The sequence below is a fragment of the Eubalaena glacialis genome, chromosome 1 (genome assembly GCF_028564815.1).
Source record: "Eubalaena glacialis isolate mEubGla1 chromosome 1, mEubGla1.1.hap2.+ XY, whole genome shotgun sequence".
Taxonomy (NCBI): domain Eukaryota; kingdom Metazoa; phylum Chordata; class Mammalia; order Artiodactyla; family Balaenidae; genus Eubalaena; species Eubalaena glacialis.
The window spans coordinates 217,431,323-217,453,729 of NC_083716.1; the positions used below are offsets into that span (position 1 = coordinate 217,431,323).

General features: G+C 36.3%; 1 protein-coding gene across 1 annotated transcript in view; it reads left to right on the forward strand.

Moving 5' to 3' along the window:
* Positions 1-22,407, forward strand: part of SPAG16 (sperm associated antigen 16) — a 922,479-nt gene that overhangs the window by 617,598 nt on the left and 282,474 nt on the right. The window contains exon 14 of the mRNA XM_061204724.1: positions 20,315-20,380. Coding sequence (XP_061060707.1) covers positions 20,315-20,380 — 66 coding nt within the window. The remainder of the gene's footprint in view (positions 1-20,314; positions 20,381-22,407) is intronic.

The window sequence follows — 22,407 nt, forward strand, 5'->3', positions numbered from 1 at the left end:
AGGGAACTCTGCTCAATATTATGTAACAACCTACATGGGAAAAGAATTTGAAAAAGAATAGTTACGTGTATATGTACATATAACTGAATCACATTGCTGTACACCTGAAACTAATACAACATTGTTAATCACCTATATTCCAATATAAAATAAAAAGTTAAAAAAAATACAGTGAAAGAATAGTTTTTACTAATAGTGCAGGAACCATTTTATATCTATATGAAAAATAGTAATTACTGCACCAAACTCATCAATACACAGAAATTAATTCCAGTAAATTATAGACCTAAAAATGATATGCCAGTCAATAAATTTTCTAGAAGATAATAGAAAAGGATATTCCAATCATCTTTGATGTTTAGGTAGGAGAGGCTCTATTAAACAGACCACAAAATATATTGCTACTAAAAGCAAAGATTGATAAACTGGAGATTTCAAAAATAAATAGTTATGTCCATTAAAAGTACCATTATGAAGAAAAGACAACCAGAGTCAGAGAAAATATCTGAAAAAAAAAAAAAATCCTGAGACATAAAAATATTCCTATAAATCTTAAGAAAAAGAAAATTTCCATTTAAAAAAATGAGTAAGAGATTTGAACAAGACATTTAAAAAGAAGGTATTCCGAAGGGCTAATAAACATTTGAAAGGGTATTCAACATCATTAGTCATTGGGAAATGCAAATTAAAAACACAATGAGGTACCTACAACCACTACAATGGCTAAAAGCAAAAAAAAAAAAAAAGAGAGAAGTGCCAACTGTTGGCAAGGGTGTAGAGTAAGTGGAAAAAGAATATTCATATAGCATTATTTGTAATAACGATCACCTAGAATAACTTCAGATGTCCAACAACAGTAAAATCCGTCAATAAACAGAGTAGCTTCATACATTGGAATACCATAAAACAATGAAAAATAATGAAATACTGCTACACACAACATGGATGAATCTTATAAGCATAAACTTAAACACAAAAGAGTACATAATTAGTAGTTCCATTTATGTAAAATTCAAAACCAGAAAAAAACAAATCTGTATTGATAAAAATCAAAATAGTGGTTACAGTGTGAGGAGGTAGTGATTGGGAGGGGCATGAGGTAGGCTTCTAGGTCCTAGTAATGATCTATAAGTTCATCTTGGTGTTTTCACTTGGCATAAACTCTTTAATTTAAACACTTATGATTTCACCACTTTTCTGTATGCATGTTATATACTTCAATAAAAATGTTTTCTTACAAAACAAAATAGAAATATGCAGAGAGAAACTGCACACCCTCTGGGGAAAAATAAAGCATACGTCTTTAAGACAGAAGCAAAATTCAAATGCAGCCACACCCATTAAGTCCAAGACAAGGAAATACAAACGTGATGATAACTAAGTGAAACTGATTTATTTTTATTTCAATATACATCATCATAGCTCTTTATATCTTTACGTGTCATGCTTAAGGAAAAATGCATTCTGATGTCTGCAGTAAGAAACAAACAATTGTAAATTCTAGAACTGTGCTTGAGTTTAGACTTTTCAAAAGGAATTGTTAATTTTCTTAAGTAAAGATTCCTGTCTTGATTACAACTGATTAGCAAAAGAAAATTTCTTTCAGTCACATTCCCTTATATGGAATCAAAAACATTAAAATAAGTTATGTCTATAATTGAATGTACTTTTATATGTGACTATCTATTTTATATATTTAAATATGTGTTTATATAGTATATATTTAAATACAGAGTCACACAGAAACATATATATTCAATCTTAAATGAATGGAAAATAGTGGTATGGATAATCTAAGAATCATTTTCATTTCTATTTAAATTTAGAATGCCTTGCATGATTTCTGAGGCATATTTATCTTCTTGATTAGAGTTTGTTTTGCCCAATATTAAAATTAGACACATACCTGATCCTGAAGAATTATATCTACAATATATGGATAACAGAAAGAAGCTATCTGGAGATTAAGTATTTTACGACAATATTCATCCAAAAAGATCAAACATACTGATAAATGAGAATTAGCTGTAAATTAAAATCAATCACTAAAATAAGGACATAACTGAGAGTTAAATAAAATTAAGAAATTAGCCTAAAGTGAAAATTAGGATATCTCAGTGAATTTTAATCCTTCTTAGTTCTATTCCTGTGTGTGTGTGTGTGTGTGTGTGTGTGTGTTTTGAGAAAGACCCTGTGCTATAATAAAGAGATTACAGGCTTCAGATTCTGGTAAACAAGCGTTCAGACACTGAGTCTGTTACTTTCAAGTTGTATTGGCAAATTACTTGGCCTCTTGTAGTTCTTGTACAAGATTCTTGGACTATGATTGTGGGAATTCAACCACAATGGCATATAAGTTGATAGTTTGCTTTCAGTAGGGCAAAGTCAGTAAGTAGGCAGGCGTCAGATCATGAGTTAGAGGTTTGTGTGGAAGAGGATGAATTCAGTTTGGGATACAGTCAGTGTAAGGGGACCATCCAATTGTATCATGATCAATAGCAAGTTGAATTTAGGGAGATCTGGGCTGGAGATGTAAGTTACAGAGTCATCATACATTTTGGCAAAGGAAGCTATGGGCATGAATCAAGGCCCCTGGGATGAGGGTGTAGTACAAGGGAAGAGAACCTAGACTCTAGAAACCAAAGAATATTTAAGGGAGACCAAGAAGATATTTGTTTTGTGTCTTATGATCTGATGGTATGGACAGACCATCCGTACCGTTTGACTCCGCATACAAATAAACATAAACAAAGTTGAGCAAGTAGAGAAACATTATTTAATAAAAATAACAGGTCACAAAAGTCTCTGGGTACCTAAGGGCAAGAATACAACTGTGCCTTATAAGGTACTAGATCCAGGAATAAGAAGCCGTCAGGGGTCCTGAGAGTCTGCCCTCTCACTCCTGCCTCTGCTCCTACCTGCACGTCTTCCTTATTCTTTTACACACAGACTTTATTTGTTCCACTGAACACACGACAAAAAAAGTTTACATCACAGATTCTGGGTTTTCTGTGTCATCCATCCAAGAGGCCAGTGCAACATGAAAGTAGAATTTAAGTCCTTATTCTGAGTTTTGGAAATGGGTATTGTTTCAAGTACAAACCCTGTGCATCTTCACTGACTGCCCCAGCACTACCAGTCAGACTGCACTGATGTGCCAGAGCCATCTAGTCACTTATCCTGAGAGCGCTGAGCTCTCCGCTCCCCTTGGCTGCCCCAGGCAGGCAGGCAGACTAGCCATGTGCCAAGAATTCTGACTCCACTGATTACTTTCAGACTTAAATGAAACACCACACTGGAGGGTGTGGAATTAGGTATACCACAAGGCTGTCAAAGTACCTAGCTGGTGCACCGCAGAAATATAGGGGATTTTGATTTCCAAGAAGCAAAATTTAACTGAATCTCAGTCCTCCCTCCCTTCCACGGAGTATTCAGTCAAGGTTTTTCCTGCATCCTGTCCTTAGAAACGCTGTATGCCGAGGGATGCAACTGCTGAGCAACGCGCCTCTCTTTGTACATAGGAGGCAGTGCAGGGAGGGCTCATTTCCCATCTGTCCTGCCTCATCTCTCTCTCCTCACCTGAGCTGCCCTGGGTTTGCACCTCCCAAGTAAAGCATTAGCATATCAGTCCTTGCTTCAGGCTCCATTTTCTAGAGAACTCAGACTAGGAGAGGCTGCTTATTGTTTAGATGGTCTCCAGGACCCCCTCCGACTGGATGTTCATGGGGAAGGAAGGCAAAGTACTCCCAACATATTTGCTAGAGTGCCATCCACGTGATTGTGTGGCTCAGAAGGTACAGGAAGCTTGTTTCCTGAGGAGAAAGAATCACTGCCATCAGGTCAGACACCCCAAAAGATATCTGACGGAAATTAAGTGTAGTCATCAAAGATTATTCTGTAAGTTATTTCTCCCCTGTGGCTCTGATAACTGCACATGCCTCCCTTTTACATTATTGCCTCTTCCAGCACTTGAATGGATCTGACCAAATGAAGTGTAATAAATATGGTATATTGATAACTGCGAGAAAAATCATTTTACTGGGAAATTTATTATAACTAATAATTTTTGTAGATTGAGGTAGATGTGATATATATATTTATTATATATATGATATTTATGTACATGTTATATATGTAAATATAAAACTAGGATATTTCTCTAGAAAATTTAAGGATGTAATTATTTTCAATGTACATCTCATAGCTCTGAGGTATAATTACATGCCCTTATCAAAATTATTTCCTTGCAAGGCATATCTTTTGGATTTCCAGGAACCATACAATCACTGATTCAGTTCAATTCACTGAAGTAAGGTGGGGAAGATACTGTCACACTTTACCCTCGCTACCACAGAGGAAGGCTGCAGCAACCAGTGAGAAGATGGGTTAGGGCTTGACAGTCAATTTTTGTGTGTGACCTGTGGGATTGGTGTTTAGATCTTTTAAGGCACCTCAAATCTCTGCTCTTCCATTGCTTCTTATAAGCCTAAGAGACATCTAAGCATAGTTAGGAGTAAAGATAACCACAGCAAGATAGAAAACAATATAGAAAAACATGAAACCCTTCAAAATTAGATCTTTCAACCACTGAGAAAAATAAATAAATCACGAACTTTTCTTCACATCCCACCTCACTATCAGAAGGCACTATTTATCTTTCTTTGCTTCCCTTTAATGCATTCAGCAAACTGTATGAAGCATACATTATGTAGAGCACCATAGAAGGGCTATAAATACTAAACAAATTATATGTCCCTGCCCTTGGCAATAATCATTTCACAATCTGGGAGGGAAAGCACTTTGTTTAAATAAATTGTTATGTTCTCAATTCATGATGTTTAAAATGCTAAATTTTACTGTAGTTTTAATATTCCCTTGCTCTTAGCAATTCTTACACCAGCCAAGTTAGAAAGTTAGAATTCCAGGGGAGGGGTTATTGCAAAAACTTAATCATTGTGTTTAAGTTCCCAATAAAATTCAAACAATACCTACAATCTAGCTATCCCTGTTGAAAATTTAAATCAGGGAAAATTGGAAAAACAGCTAAGTTTTCCATTGACTAGAGGAAAGACAGTGTAGAGTCTTATGTACATCATATCAGATTGCAGATTCAGAAGAATCTAGGAGAACATCAGAAAGAAGAGACTGAATCTTTTCAGCCCTAACCCAAGGCCCAGATCTTTTGTTTTTGTTTTAGATGAGTAAAGAGAGTTTAGAAAAGAAAACTAATTCTGATTAGTTTAAGCAGCTATTTAGGTCTCTAAATTGAAGCAAAGCAGTGTAGTTGAAGGAATATGGGCTTTGCAGTCAGTCAAATTGGATTTGAATCTATTTTTTGTCACTCCTTGCTGTGTAAATATCGGCAATTTACTTAACCTCTTGGTATCTGTTTTTCTTCATCCTTTAAAAGGGCGATAATACTTATGATAAGATTTTCATAAGAAATCAAATACCTCACTTAGTATATGACTCATATAGAGCACCTGGCATATGGAAAACAAAAGTAAGGCCAAGGACTTATTGGCAGCAGAATGATCTGAAGACTTGAAGCATTAAAACCACCAGTAGACATCAGTAAGAGATCCCAGTCCCAGAACTTTCTCAGATAAGTTCTAATGAACTAACAAGACCTTTAAAACAATGCTAACCACATGAAAGATTTAAAATTTTTATGAATAACTCAAGATAACAGTGTTATACTGATCCTCTTTATTAATCAGACTCTTCAAGATGAAAGCTTTTCAGCCAAAACAAACACAACCTTCACCTAACAGCTACTTTCCCTAATTACAGGCAAGGTTCTCTAAGCAGAATCACCTGGTTCTAAAACCAGACTTGGTTTTAGAACCAGGAAGGCTTGGAAAAACACAAATGACTAGGCGCATCCCCAAAGTTCTAATTCAGTGGGTCTGGAATCTTTTCAAACAAATTCCCAAATGATGTTGACATACCTGGTCTGGGGACCACACTTTGAGAACTTATATTGTATAAGGCAATTTTCTTAGATGCTTTCAAATTCAAGGCTATAAAGTAATATAAAATAAATGGGAACATGTATTTATGTACATAAAATTTAAATCATGTAAGGACATATATGTATTATTTAGGGTAACCAACTTTCTCCTTTATCTCCTCACTGAAAACCACAATTCAACTGAGACATCTTCAGAAGTAGGACCCTTCCAGATGTAGGATCACACCAAGGCTCCAAGCTGCATAGTTCTTTAAATGCTCTCATTAACTAAATCTTACCTATCAACATACCCTCTGTTGTTGGTTGAAATGTGTCCTCCAGAAAAGATATATTGAAGTCCTAACCCCCAGTACTTGTGAATGGTACTAGATTGTAAGTAGAGTCTTTGCAGATGTAATTAGTTAAGATGAGGTCATAGGGGAGTAGAGTGGACCCTAATTCAACATGACTGGTATTCTTATAAGAGGAGGAGAAGACAGACACAGAGGAAGAATGCCATGTGAAAATGGAGGCAGGGATTGGAATGCTTCAAGCCAAGGGATGTCCAGGATGCCAGCCGCCATCATAAGCTAAGAGAGAAGTATAGAACAAATTCATCCTCAGAGCCCTCAGAAGGCACCAACACGCCTGACACCTTGATCTCATGCTTCCAGCCTCTATAACTGTGAGAGAATAAATTTCTGTTGTTTTAAGCCACCCAGTTTGTGGTACTTTGTTATGGCCACTCTAGGAACCCAATACACCTTCCTTACCCCAGTACCTACAAGACTCTCAGCCTACCTCTCAAACTTGCTTCAAATCACAACATTGTTAGTGTATTTTTCCCACACTCATTTTATTTTCTCACCCTTAGGAGGGCTGCATTAAAGGAAGAAAGGAAGAAGAGGGTGGGGCAAGTGGGACCATCTCACTACAATCACTAGAACTCAAGAAAGCTGTACCACTAAGGACATGATCTTCTGACCATCTCTCTCTGGCTCTACATCAGGTTACTCAAGTTCTGGGCACTATTTTAATTGTCCTTCACCTTTAGCTTCTACATCCTGGCTCAATTATTTATTTCTGGCTCTGATCCTTGGCTTTCCTCCTGGTTTTCTTGCCCCTTGCTCTTGGTTTTGATACCGCTGCAATGTCCTGCAGCTGGACCTGGTGAAACTTTCCACTTGGCCTCCATTTTTGGCTCTTACCACTTGGATTTATCTATTTCTTCCCTGTTTATGCCTGAGTCCACCCACAGCAATTTAACAATCTCCTCACCTAAGAGGTCCACTCAACCTTGTTTTTCTATAAATAAACTTCTCTTTATTAACCTCCTTTCATTAAATGTATCTACACCTTGAAGACACAAGATCTTTTATATCCTTCTTAACTACATTGTTTCCTTCTCCAAGTCCCTGGACTTTGGGGGCCCTGATGGATTCCTACTGCTTCAGGTCTACTGCAATTTTCAGGCTGTTTTTCCACTGCCTCCACCCAGTAATCTCCCCTACTTTTTCCTTTTTCTCTTCCTTGTCCTATCAAATCCATCCCCTCCCAAATTTTCAATGGATAAACTCAGCTCCTACAGTTTTGAGGAGGCCATACGACATTTACAGTCTTCACTTCTCTCATCTTTACTTTAAAATTTATCTCTATCCGTTTTCTCTTCCTTTGTGCTTTCTCTCTCGGGATTAACCATTCTTTTTCCCTTAGTAATCCTTCACAACCTTCTCAGTCTCTCCCCTGTCTAAGACCTCATTTCATAAAGTTCTCCCAGTTGTTTCCATGTTTAACTTCTCCCTCTCTGCAAAATAATTTCTTTCTGCCTGCCAACACAGACACAACAAACGAGGAAATAAACTGAAAACAAAATCCTCAATCCTATTACTCCTTGAAATGACTTTTTTTTTCTCTCTTTGGCACATGATTCTTGAAAGAATCACCTAGATTTGCAGACTTAACTTTTTTTTTTCTCACACCTCACAGCATTTTTAAATTCCACTTAAGTCAATGGAAATGCCTCATTTATAATTCATCAATAAAATAAATATCAAGTTTTTCTCTTTAGTTCTCACATTGTCTCTCTCCTCTCTTTCCCATTTCCTAATCCATCCATGCACTAGACTTCAGCTCCTGACGGTATATAGTAATGTAAAGTTGTTGCCACTCCCCCACTTCATATTCATATTTATAATTATTCCCTTGGACCTAAACTCAATGGGTCTTTACCCCAATTTCTCAGCTTACTCTTTATACCCCATTTCAGTAGATGACAACTTTATTTCCTCATGACTCAGGCTCAAAGTGTCAGTGTCAGTCCATACATTCATTTATTAGTTTTTCCATTATTCGTTGTATACCTGCTTCTTGCCAAGGAGTGCATTTATGTCCTGGGTTTACAAAGGAGAATAAAACAATATCTCTCTTCAGTGATCTTATACTATAATTGGAGAAGCAGACTGACAAACTATGTGATAAGTGCTGTTCTAAAGGTACAGCTAAAGGGCCTTCGGAACACAGAGAAGAGAGTGATTCATGCCGAGTGGGGGAGTTGACAAAATGCTTCACGTGAGGTAGGTACTTCAGTTGAGTCTTTCATAAGAACTGAGCATTTAAAAAGTAGAGAAGACACTTCTGGGGGGTTACTAGAAGAGCATTCATAAGGTCAGGAATGCAATAAAGCAATACAAAGTTTTGTTTGACTGGAGTAAAGAATTAAAATACGAAAGAATAGAGTAAAGGGGAATGAGTCGAAAGAGTTACTGCGAGGGTCTCCATATGCTAGTGTTCTGAAACTATGATCATATTTGTTTTTAAGGCATTCATGTCCAGGCTACTGCTCTCTGACTCCAGACTCCACTATAAAATGGGACTTGCCGCCATCTTCAAAGAGAACAGTCCTCATCACATTATTGCCCTCTCTTCAGACACTAACCTCAGCTAAGCAGGCCCCCCTCAGAGGTCTGAGTTTAAACCCTTCTTCTAAATTTTTAAGATTTGATTTAATAACACAAACCTCTTCCCTTTGGTCTCTCAGCCCTAGAGATTATAGCGGCTTCCTACAGTTACTACCTCTAGGATACTTTAGGGTTCTCTTTTAACACTTTCAGCTGCCTGGTTAGCAAATTTATTCATATAGCATTTTCCCTCTTAAATTCTCTTTTGGAATAAATGGCATGGTTTCTAACTCCTGACTCCACCTTGATATAATAAGGGTATATCTCATGTTATGGGGTTTTTTAAAATCACAATTAGAAAAAAATAATCACATACATATATACACACACACATATATGTACATATATATGTGTGTGTGTATCCCCTCAGAAACCTTGAAAAAAGGACTTCTTTTCCACTGGAAAAAAGAAATCTTTATTAAAAATAACAGTAAACCCTTAAGTAGGCAATAAAATAATAATGTGAAACAGTATTCTGAATTTTGGAAACTTGAATTGCAGAGTACAATGGTGAGAAGAATTAAATAGCAAAAAGAGAAGTGTGGAAATTTAAAATCTATTTGCCCTGAGATGTGATTTTTTTCCTCCCATTCGCTTATCAGGAGCTAGTGGTATTGACTCTGAACTTTAATAGTTGTGTTTCCCTCTGCCTTATACTATATATCCTTTGCATTGTTTCCTATAACTATGTTTCCTGTAAATGCCTGACAGTGTTTTCCACATGAATTACATGAGGCTGGTGGTCTTACATATAGAGGTTTGTTTTGTTAATACAGAAGAACTTAGATATCTTCTCAAGAAAGAGGCACTTCTACAGGCAACTTTGGTTCATTTGATACTGCCTGCTCTACCCAGTCTCTGTGTTCTACTTAATCACTATGTTGGACATATTGTGACTGAAGCCTCATTTTCATCAAAAGAAGTTCCCAGAAGGTTTGCTTTCATGAAATGGAATTAATTAAATATAATCTAAAGGAAGGTAGTTGGAAATATATATAATAACAACTTAGTTTTCATGCTACTGGGAACACTTTTTTTAAACCTTCCTTTCTAAATGGTACCCAGAACCCCTTGAAAAAGCTGTTCCTCCTTCTGTAAAAAAATAAATAAATAAATAGATCTTGTTGTTCAGCAATTTAGCCTAGAACAGAGAAATCAAAAATACTATGTGCTAAAAAAATTCACAGCATAAATTTTGTAGAGGCAAGGCAAACTAACATTAATAAATGAAGCTAATTAGGCTTGATTTGCATATTTAACTCATCTTAATTACACATGCATTCAGCAAACATTTTAAAAGCTGCAATCAATCTTTCACAGACATGGTTAGTTATTTATATGGAATAACAAAAACCAGGAACCTCGTTAATGATTATTCTGTTTCCAATTTATATGCCAGTGGGATTATTTCAGTAATAATAATAGAGTGTATTTTCTTTAACAATTTGTAAACCTATAAAGTTAAAATGCTTTGATTTTACAGTTATTTTTAAAAAGATTTGCAGAAAATGTCAATGTTATACAAATTTTTCTACTATATTAAGTATTTGATCCTTTTCAATTAAAAAAGGATCTTTATAAAATTCTTTGACATTAATATTTAAACTTGATGACTAAGGTAATAGCTATAATAGAAAGAAGCTACATCTTGCTGGTAGTGAGTAGGAGAATATTTTTCTCAAGCTGGTTTCAACTTTAATTTTGCTCACCCTTGGACACAGTTTGCTTTCTCTTCTTTACTAGTACTTTTCATTGGTCACATAATTTGAAATTAAAAACTCATAGGACACAATTACACAATATAATCCTTTTTAACTTCAATAAGTTTTATTTAGAGAATTTTTCCTTAAAAATTTAAAACTATTTTACTATAAGCAATTACTTTCTAGAAATATACACAGGAATAATGTTAGGAGGAGACAGTGCCTCTGTACTGCAGGGCTGAGGGGTGGCTAAGTGCAAGGGGTGCTGTGGGCAAGAAACATCAGTGCACAAAATTTTATTCTGTGCAACGGTCAAATGGGTGTGAAATTCAATTATTAGGGCTCCATTTCCTATAGTTCCTCTCCATGAGGACTGTTTTGTAAAATCAAAAGTCCTGAGAGGTTAACCCTTTTGCCTGAATTGCCTTGAAAACGCAGAGGTCATGTGAAGAAAAGAAAGTTGATGAAGGGCAAACGTACTAAACTTAATAACTTTCCTAGGAATGGCCTTATTATGTGTGTGTGTTTGTGTGTGTGTGTGTGTGTGTGTACTAACTCAAAAACTACTTATTAAATACCTCTCATGAGGCAGCACGTCTCTGCAGTTATAATTATGAAGCAGTGAAGATAACAGATGTCATCCTGCTATCACAAAATTTATAATCTGCATATTGTTACTATGCGATAATTAACATTTACTGAGCACTTAGTGTGTCCAGGCAGCAGTCTAAGCACTTTACATGAATTAGCTTAAACCTCACCATCATGTAGATACTCTTATAATTCCTATTCGCAGATGAGAAAACTGAGTCTCAGAGTGTTCCAAAGACACAATAAGCAGCAAAGCCTCAGTTCACATTCAAGCAGTGTTACTCCAGATCCTGTGCTCTTAACCACTGCATTATATGCATGCATAATATTCATCTGTTTAGCTATATGCCCAAATATGACATAGAAATACAACTTTTCATTTTGAGATTGCATATTGGCTCAAAATATATTTATATAATTATGTAAATTCTATATACAATACAATAAATACTGTAAAATAATGTCACAGTTTAACTCTTGCAACCAACTAATGCCACAATGGCTATTGCACTCCTAACATATTTTATGCATAGTGGTATTAAGATATTTCCAGCCCTTTGTCATGGGCTGAATTATGTCTCCTCAAATTCCTGTTGAAGACCTAGCCCCCAGTACCTTGGAATCTGACTGTATTTGGAAATAGGGTCTTTAAAGAGGCAATTAAGGGTAAATGAGTTCATTGGGATGGACCCTAATCAATTTGACTAGTGTTCTTATAAGAAGAGGAGATTAGAACACAGATCCATACAGATAGATGGCTATCTATCTTTACATGGAAGACCATGTGAAGACACAGGGAGAAGAGAGCCTTATACAACCAAGAAGAGGCCTCAGAATGAAACCAGCCCTGCCAACACCTTGATCTTGGGACTTCTAGCCTTCAAAAGAATGAGAAAATAATTTTTTGTTGTTTAAGCCACCAAGTCTGTGGTACTTTGTTATGGCAGCCCCAAACTAACACACCCTTAAACCTCTCTGTGGTGTCAAAGGAGGAGACCACCACTCAGTATATGAAACAAACAAACAAAACTGAATTTGTCATATACATGAGTGAGGAAGATTATACTTGTCAGAGCGATATCCATTGAGCAAACCCAGTTGCTGATCTCATATCCAGTTTTCGTAAAGAGTTTACTTTGGATTGTGTTGGTTATAGAGGCAAAAGTAGGTTAGGTGAGTCTTAGAAGGTAGTTGTGTTGGTTATTGAAGCTCATTTTTTGTCTGTTCACAGGAGGAAAAAGGTTAATATCAGCCTTAGGAACACTGTAGTGAATCTGGCCAAATGGCTGGCTGGCTTTCAAATCATGAGTCTGATGCGGTTTGGCTTTTCTAGGAGTGTTTACTGAAGTTAGTTGTCATTGATTAATTAGATAGGTTTAAAACCAGTTCTGGTTGTTTACTTGTAAGCAGGACTATGGAACAGTTACTAATTGATTGGACAAGTTTAAAACTAGTCTGGTGTTTGTTAACATGGCTATAGAAAAATGAGTCCTTCCTGGGAGAGTGGCAATTTCTTTCATTCTCAGTGATCAACAAAAATTGAAAAGTAGAACAAAAATAGAAAATAAGACTACCAATTAATCTATGAATGGCAACATCTCTTACTTGCGTAGGCACTATACGAATCACTTTACACAAATTTTTCCAACTGTAAATAAGAATTTAAATAAGAATTTTAAATATTACCAATTTCATATGGTAGAGATTGAGTTAAGATATGTAAAGTACTTAGCATAGCATTTAGACAAATGAGAAATATTACCAATAACTTTCTAATAAGCTGAGTTCTAAATTCTGCAATTTCACTCCAGTATCACAATCTTTACCACCAAAATATACTATCTTTCATAATAAAATGCACATATAGTATGATTTCATTTTATGTGTAACTGAGGTAGATAACATGACACAGAAGCGTGAACGTATGTGCACAGGCTACTCCATGTAATATACAAAAGACACTATGTACAGTGGTCACATCTAGGGATGACCTGAGATAGGAGACTAAATTTTCATTGGAGAGTCTTCTGTAACATTTGATTTTTTTCAACCATATTCCTATATTTCTTTTCTCTAATAAAATATAGTTAATAAAAAATTGTGTGGATGTTTTTACTAAGAAGGGCATGAAGGAACTTTCTGGAAATGTTCTATATCTTAATCTGAATGGCAGCTACACAGAAATATACATAGATAAAAATTGAGCTAAGCCTCTAAAATTTGTGCATAATTTATGTTATATGTTACTAAAGGCACTTTAACACATCAAAAAGACATTTTAAAAGTTAGCCTTGTTTAAAAACAAAAACAAAAAAAAACGAACAAAATCTTCTGAGTTGGCAAGGCTCATTTTATATTTTTAAGTTTGTTAATTTTTTTTTCAAAAGAATACTGAATCCATTGGTTAAATAAATAAGTCATTATAATGAGAAGGGAAGTTTGTGAACCTCAGTCCTTTAATGATTTTAGTGATGGTATGTTTGGTTGCTTATTTTATGATTATTTGTGATTTTATATTTTATGATTATTTCATTACTTTATATTAGGCCTAAGTTTTTAAGAGTTTTTAAACTTTTGAGTGTTAGGCTTCTGTAAGTATTATTTTAGTATTTTTTTCAACTTTTCACATGGCACTATTGATAGTAGAAAAGCTTTTAATAATTAAAGAGGTAAGATTAATCTTCTTCCATAGGGTTTACATCAGTCAGGTTATGCTAGGTTGTGTTACGGCAACACAGTCTACGAATCACAGCAACATTTATATCTTGCTCGTGGTCTGTGTCCTCCGTGAGTTGGAAGGGAGACCTCTCCTCATCATACTCACCTGGGATCCAGGATCATCTCGCAGCCACCTTGAATGGTACTGGTTTCTGCCATAGGAAAAAGATATTCAGGGAGGGTGTTGCGCCTCTAATTAAATGCTAGAAAGGCATGGTTGGAGAGAGCATGAGAAGGGCACTACATGTCATTTCCACTCACAACTCTTGGGCCAGAACTCGTTACCTGGCTCCACACAACCACGGGGGTGCCAGGAGGTACACATCTACCAGAAAGGAAGAACACTGGAAAAAGCTAGCAAATGGCACTAAAAGGTTGCCTCCATCTTCTCACTTCAGTTTCTTGCACATAAAATGTTAGATTACTTTGCAACAAAACAGAGGTACCGTCTTGGCTCTGGCATTCTTTGCTTCTGCCATCATGGATTAGTGCTTCTGTTTTCTCATCTCCAAAATGGGAATTACAATAGTACCCATCTCATTGAGTTGTTCTGAGAATTAAATGTGATAATGAAAGTAGAGCACTTGGCACAACACTTTAAGTACATAATAAGCACTCAGTAAATGTAAAGCTGCCTTTTTTACCTGGAGTCATCAGTTATCTCCATGTAGTTGTTTAAAACATTAAGACACAATGGCATAGTCAGTGGCTAAATACGCTACTGGGTTAGAACCAAGTTATGGCAAAGGAATGGAAGGAATAAGACAGTGCACATTTCATGTCATGACTGATCAAGATAAAAAATGAATGTTGGAAAGAAGATCAAGCTATTTACCAAAAAATAAGCATATCTGGTGAGTGTAGATTTTTTCCAGTTTTCAGTTGTGATCTTCATGTAACTGGTTACTTTTTCATTCAACAAATGTTTATGAAATCTTACCAGAGCTGTCTTGGGCTTTGGGGGTGATAGAGTGGTGGACAAGACAAACAACTTTTTCTTATGAGACTTAATTGTAGTGGGTGGAAAACTAACAATAAACAGGGAAACAAGTAATTTTATTACTTGTTTATTATTGTTATTAATATCATTAAGTAATTGTAGTTAATGATGAGTGATACAAAAGAAACAAAACAGGGTGACGTATTTGTTGTGTACCAACATCTGCTGAAACAGTTAAACGCTGGAGTCTCATGGGCTTAATACAGTAGAAGCTTAGTTCTCATTCATAGACTGTCCAGTCAGCAGGTCCTGACCGGTAGCTTTTCTCCTTGTGGTGGTTCAGAAACCCAGACTCCTTCCATCTGTGCTCTGCCATATTCCAGAAGCTCCTCTGCCTTCAGCCTGCAAACAGACAAAAATAAAGAGCTTAAAGGATTGTGTGGGATATTTTGCAGGCCAGGCCTATGTTGGACTTATTTCACAATTGCCCACATTTCACTGGGCAGAACTCAGTCACATGGCCGCACCTGCCCTCGAGTCTGGCTGAGTGCCCAAGGGGAAAAGAAAAGCAGTTTCACAGAAATTTCTGCTACTGTAATGAGAAGATATAAGGGGTGGGGGGGGGAGAATATTTGATATCAGACATCACTGGGAAGGTTCTATTGGAGTTGAAAGCAGAATGGGAAGAAAGACAAGGGCATGTGTACAGCTTCCTGGAAACATCCAAGGTAGAGAAAATAGGATGTACAAAGGCAGGAACATGCTAGGCCTGTTAGAACAGAAAGGCCAGTGTGACAGTATTATGCTTTGGTGTCTATAGTTATTTATTTATCCTGACAGGAAACAGGAGGTTTCTGGATCAGAGCTCATGCCATTTATTTGCTCACAGAGCAGCTCATGTTGATTTTCCATCCCCCAGTTCCCCATGGGGAGAAGCAGTGAGAACCACGTGTACCCTGCGGGTACAGTGGGGTTACGTACCATGGAAAGGAACCACCACACAATGAAACCAAGTGCCCCTCCACTACTGCAGTAGAAAGAGAAAGAGAAACCTTTGTTCTGAAATGTAAGCAAATCCACTATAGGAGGAGGAGGGGAAGGACTTTAGACTTCCCACCACTGTAATGTAAACAAGTGCCTCAAGGGGAGATACCCCTAAATCTCTCCAGAAGTCTCCATCTTCAGGGTTGCTATTCGAGCATCTTTTGACATCCAAGTGCAGTACTCTGCTCAGAAAGCCCTGACCTTATCAAAACATGAAAAGAATCATGGAGCATAATGCGTGAGAAGAGAGAATGGTAAAGGATGAGGTCAGCTAGGCAGACAGAAGCCAGATAATACAGAGCCTTTGGAACTAAGTAAAGAGTTTAAAATTTATTCCAAGTGCAATGGTAATTGTTTGGATGGCTGTAGGCAGCAGCATGGCATGATCTGATTCAGGTTTTATTGATCACTTCAGTGGCTGAGAGAGAAATGGATGGGGAGTAGGGTGAGGGTGGGAGCGAGGATATGACTAAGGATGCTCCTGCTGTTCTCTTGCTCCACGTGATGATGTCCTGCACCAGAGTGGTGACAGAGGAGGAGAGCAGAGGTGGGCAGAGTAAGGGCGTATGTTGAGAAAGGAACTGATATACTGGATAAGGGGTGGGGTGGAGGTAGGGAAAGAAAGAGAGTTATTCTAATTCTCAGGTGTTTTTTTTAATTTTTATTTTATATTGGAGCATAGTTGATTAACAATGTTGTGTTAGTTTCAGGTGTACAGCAAAGTGATTCAGTTATACTATACACGTATCTATTCTTTTTCAAGTTATTTTCCCATTTAGGTTATCACAGAATATTGAGCAGCGTTCCCTGTGCTATACAAGTAGGTCCTTGTTGGTTATCAATTCTCAGGTTTTTGACTGCCTAGGTTTTTTTGTTTGAGCAACTAGTGATGCCATTTACTTAAAGGGAAAGATTTGGCAAGGGTCAAGAGAGGCAGTTGGGAAGTAGTAAATCAAAAAGTCTGCTTTTGCATATCATGTCTAACATGCTGTATCAGACAGGTCACAAGCAGGAAACAGATGATACATGGAGTATACTCAAGTTGAATGGTTACAGAAATGTGAACAGGGTTAAGGGACCAAGCACAGCACCCAAACGCTAGCAACAATAGAAAGCTATTACTGCCACTAGGTCTGAAGGGGCTGGGGAAGGAGAACATTACTGAACAGTGTGAGCTGTAGCCATTGGAGAGGACCTGCACAACATAAGCAGTGGAATTAGGTAGAGGGCAGAGCCAATAAGAAAATCACAGCTGAACAGGAAGGGAGCTGAAGTGGTCATTTATCCATCTTCTATATAGTTCCATTCTTCCATATCCTGCTGGTGGTTTTCTCTTACTGAATCTAACCAGAAGACAGAGAACCTGAGAGCCCACAGTGATGTAGTTAGTAGAGATCAGGGCACAGAGCAGGGAAGTGCCACATGGGGAATGAATCTGAGAGACAAATAGAAAAAACAGCACTGATGCCGATAAGACTCCTTTGTGGGGTCTTTAAGGAGATAGATAGGTAGCTAAGGGTAGAGATGTTGATTTGGACATCATCACTATTTCAGTGGCCTATCTAGCATGTACTAAGAGCTAATATTTGTAAGCTCTTACTCTGTGATAGGCACTGTTCCAACATTTCACCTGCATTATCTCATTTAATTCTCAAAACAGACCTATAGGTTAAATATCATTATCTCATTGGACATGGGTAATAGCATTTAACCTATAGATTTTGAGAATTACTTGAGGCAACTGAAGCACAGTGAAGTGAAGCAACCTGTTTAAGTTCACATGGCTATTTGGTAGCAGAGCCAAGAATTAAGTTCCAGATGTTTTTATCCCCAGAACCAATAATGGAAACCATTATTGCATACAGCTTCTCTAAGAGAATCAAATACTGGAGCAGTGACACGTTAGGTCACATGATTTTTTTTTTTTTTTTTGGTAAGACTCTTCCCTTTTTTTCATTTTTTCCACTTCTTTGAAAGAAAACAATTCTGACAAGAATTCATCAAAGAAGATATTCTGAAATTTAATGCCCTGGTGTGGGTATTGCTTTTGATTAAGGCTGTTTGAAGACTAGAATATTAGTAACCCACATATTCCCTATACCACAAAAAAAGAGTAGATTCACTTTTATCTTGGAAACAAAGCTGGATAGAAAAGCTTTTTTAACTTTTCTTAATTCATGAAACATTTATCTTCGAGTCAGGTTTTGTTATAGCAGCACAAATGTGGTCCATCAGCATTTCCATTATAACCCCATATTTCCAGGGCTTTTCAAGAGTGCCTTAGAGATTCTACTTTGAATTAAAACTTGGCATTCAGGATTTGAATCAGAAAACTCCATTTTCCTTACCAATTAATCAAATAGTTGAGAGGTTCTCAGTTTAGAAGAGGACCAAACATAAAACTTTTATTAATGCAAAAAGTATTTTAAGACAAATTTACTAACAAATATTTTAAAATATTAACACTCACTATACAACTATAATATTATATAACTATTTATATTAGTTCTCAAAAGAATTAACCATAAACGCTCCTAAGATAATGTATGAAAGATAACCATAACATCTTATACTTTGCCTTTTTGGCTTTGTAAGTAATTTATCTCTACTTTGGGAATTTGGATGATTGGAAGTCCTCAGCATAATTGGTTTAATGTTATTAACAGTATCAAGATACTGAACCAGAAGAGCCTAGGTAGGGGAATCCTGAGAGGGTGCCAAAGTATTTCAACATATTCTTATGAATTTTAAATTCATGTGGGGAAATTTTGCATTCTATACAAAGGGATTAACAGCATGCATTAATTCTGTAAATAGATATTTGAAATATAATGTGCTGAATACAATGGCAGTAATGAGGATTGAATAAGTTTAGTTACAAAGCCTTTCCACTTAGTTCCAAGCTATTCCATGAATGTTCTGCAACAATGAGGGGGCATGATGATGACCCTGTATCTTTAATATCTCATTCTGCAGTCTTTTCTGTAATATCTCCTCCAGCCTTAAATGGTTTAGGACTAAGTAAACACAAGGTAGTGAATGAAAGTAGATGAAACCTTTTGAGTAAACCTGCTCTCCTGACTGACATGTCTCCAGCCACACTGGCCTCCTTGCTATTCCAGAAACACACCAGGCAAACTCCCACATTGAGATTTGTTCTAGCTTTTCTTCTTCCTGGAATGCTTTTCCTCCAGATGTCTGCTTACCTAACTCCCTTACTGCCTCAGTCTTGGTTCAAACCCTGCTTTCTGAGCATGGTCAAACTCCATCACTCTACCTGATAATTGGATTTGCCCTTAGCCCTTCAATCCCAGGACTCATGACACCCCTTACCCTACCTGACTTTTCTTCTTTCCACAATATTTACTATCTTCTAACACACTTTGTACCTTTTTAAAATATTTCTTATCTTCTAACACACTTTGTACCTTTGTACTTTCCCTCTCCCCCTGGAATGTAAGGTCAGTGAAGACAAGGTTCTTTGTTTTATTCACTGACATATTCTAAGCACCTAGAATTGTGCTGAACATATATTAATTGCTCAAAGATATTTGTTAAATGAATAATACACTGTTGAATGAAATCTGAATTTCGGCCCATAACAAGAATCTACAAACAACATTCCAGATATAACTTTCTCTGTTCCCTGGTTCTTCTATGGGATTTGAGTTATTTCCCTAAGATAGGTAAGAATGCTTTCTGAACATCACTGTCAAAATGAAAGGTCCCACATTTAAATCCTTTTTGTAATGTGTTATGGGCCCATTTTTCTTAAAATTGTTTAAACTAAAACTTGGAAATTTTGTGGTTAAATTGAATTTTAGTTTTAGCTATTGTTTGGAAAAGATGACCAGAATGGGTAGATGCAAAGTATGGTTTTCACAAAACAAATGCTTATTTTCTGTTAAAAATACTACTGGGCACATTTGTAACATTTTTTTTATACTTGTAATGATATTAATACCAAACTGTGAAAGTTTATGAATTAAAATGTGATCTTGTGATTAAAAAGGAGAAAGAACCCCACACCCTCAGCAGCGGTGAAAATGTGCTGAAAACAAGGGCTTTCTATAAGGGCTTCACTACTTGGCACCATGGCTTGAAAGCTATGTTAATTGCAGAATAGAATCAGTTAGTGAGAGTTCACCACTGGCTCAGTGGTATAAAAGTGAGGACCCTGGAATTTCAGTGTAGATACGAATGCTGTTGGCACACGCACCAGCATAGCCCTGTCTGATTCTGAATGGTATCTGACAGCAAAAGCTAGCCTTTTCTCCCATGAGTATGTATTAGTTTAATTTATGGACTTAAACATTACTTTGAAACAAATAAGATCTGTTATCTTTCCTTTTCTTTTCACATATTAAATTGAATTTATTTGATTTGTATTTCTGCTTTGTTTTCTTAGGGTAAATGTGAGCAGTCCCTCTATGGTCACATGCATTCCATCAATGATGCCACCTTCACTCCTAGGGTGAGTTCAGTTCTCCCAATAAATTATTTTACTGCTTCATATATACAAATTCATTTTAATGAAACAAAGTTCCAGAGAAAAATGGCATGTTAACAGGGTGAGAGAACAAATTTGAGAATTAATTATAGCAGTGAAAAAAATATGTATGTAGTATAGGGTTACAGAAGTTTAAAACACACACACTATACAGTGGTAGAAACAAGGAGGAAATCTCCTATTGTACTTAACTCCACTTAACCACATTTTTAAAAAGCTTTTTGTCTAATGTGGGCTTCAAGAAAGTAAGTGGGATATAAACTTGTAAATTTTAAAGTAAAATCATAAAATAATGAAAATGCTTGAAAGGAAACCTATAAAAAATGTTAAAGAAATAAGGCCTTTCTTCAGGTTAGAATAGAGCAACCTTGATTTGACAGTTCTTCAGTTCCTCATGGACAGGTTTCACATATGTCTTTCTTTATGTAAACTGATGACATAGCATAAATATTTATCTGCAGTTTGAGATATGTAGATATCAGGATGATTTCACCAGTGATGAAGATTGTTAAACATGGCTTTGAGTTTCTGTGCCAATTGGGGTTGTCTCTAAAAGAGTTCAGATAGTAATCATGGAAGGATGATTTAAGTTTGTTCCTTCTCAGATGAAAGCAATTTGACTAGATAGATGACCTCTCAAGTCCCTTCAAACTCTATGATTTAATTATAGCTAACATTTTAATTTGGCTCTAAGTTCCCAGGAGAGTGTAAATCTTAATTCCATACTCCTCTTTCTTTTCCAATTAGCTAAAAAAGAAATCTGATAGATCACCTACATCTAACTTCAAAATGACAGCTTAGTCAAAACTCCATTACTATCATGCTGTTATTCTTTCAGAGAGAGAAAAATGTTCACTAAAAATCATTTCTACTAAAGGAATGTTGTTTACCTCAACTGAAATTGTGCTGATGTCGTCAGCCCTGGAATGTTCATGATTGGCTCAACTAAAATTAAATTCTAACAAATTTGTCTTAGTAAGGAATTTCCATTTGATTGACTCTACTGAGCCAATATATTATGGATTAGTTCTAAATACCAAGTAAGATTTTATTTCTAGCAGAGTATAGAACCATTTAAGCACTATGGACCCACATGATAGGATATTTATGCTAAAAAATCTATTAAGTGGCTTAGAGCTTCACATACCCTAGGAAAATTAAATAGAAGCTAAAATGAAGTAAACTAATATTTTGTAAGTCAGGCATTTATTTTGGTAGGCAATATCATAGCTGAAAAAGATGTACCATTTAACATCCTAAATAGTAAAATTAATAAATATGGAAATAGCCAAATTAGACTTACTCAGTCAGCAATCAAGGGGCACATACATTAATTATGTATATTTCAAAAGCAGGATAATGAATATGAGGTCCAGGTGTCCAATATCAAAGTGGCTAACCCGTTTTTGCTTACACACTTTGTTCATACCAAAGGGACTATTACAACACTATACCAAATCAGTATCCCAAAGCCTCATTGAATTTTTCCATTAATTTATCTCTCTTCACTGGAAATAGTTAATAAACTATTAAGGAAGTGATGTTTTGTTATGATGAATGACACTCTTAAGTAAAATTTTCCATCACTCATGTCAACTGTTTTGAAAACTGTCGTATTTCACGTACCCGGTAGGGAATGTCAAGAGGGAGGAGGCAGCAGTAACTGAAAGACTTCCAGGATGTCTCAAGGACATGGCATCGTGACACAGTTCACATTCAAACCTCAGGCAAAGTTGTGGTCATAAATGCATTATGCGGTACATACATGGCAGGCACAGATTTGAATTATTTAGTATTAGCTCTGCTAATTCTCTGATGCCTTAGGGATATGCATTCAAGTTACATTACCAGTTAAAAATGCGTTCAGCTGTTTACATAAACACAGTTTTAGGAAAAGTCTACAATTTTAGATTTGTAAGCAGAAATAAAAAATGTAAAACTCAGTGTTATCCAGCTAGCAACCAAGAATCATGGAAACAAATATACAATAT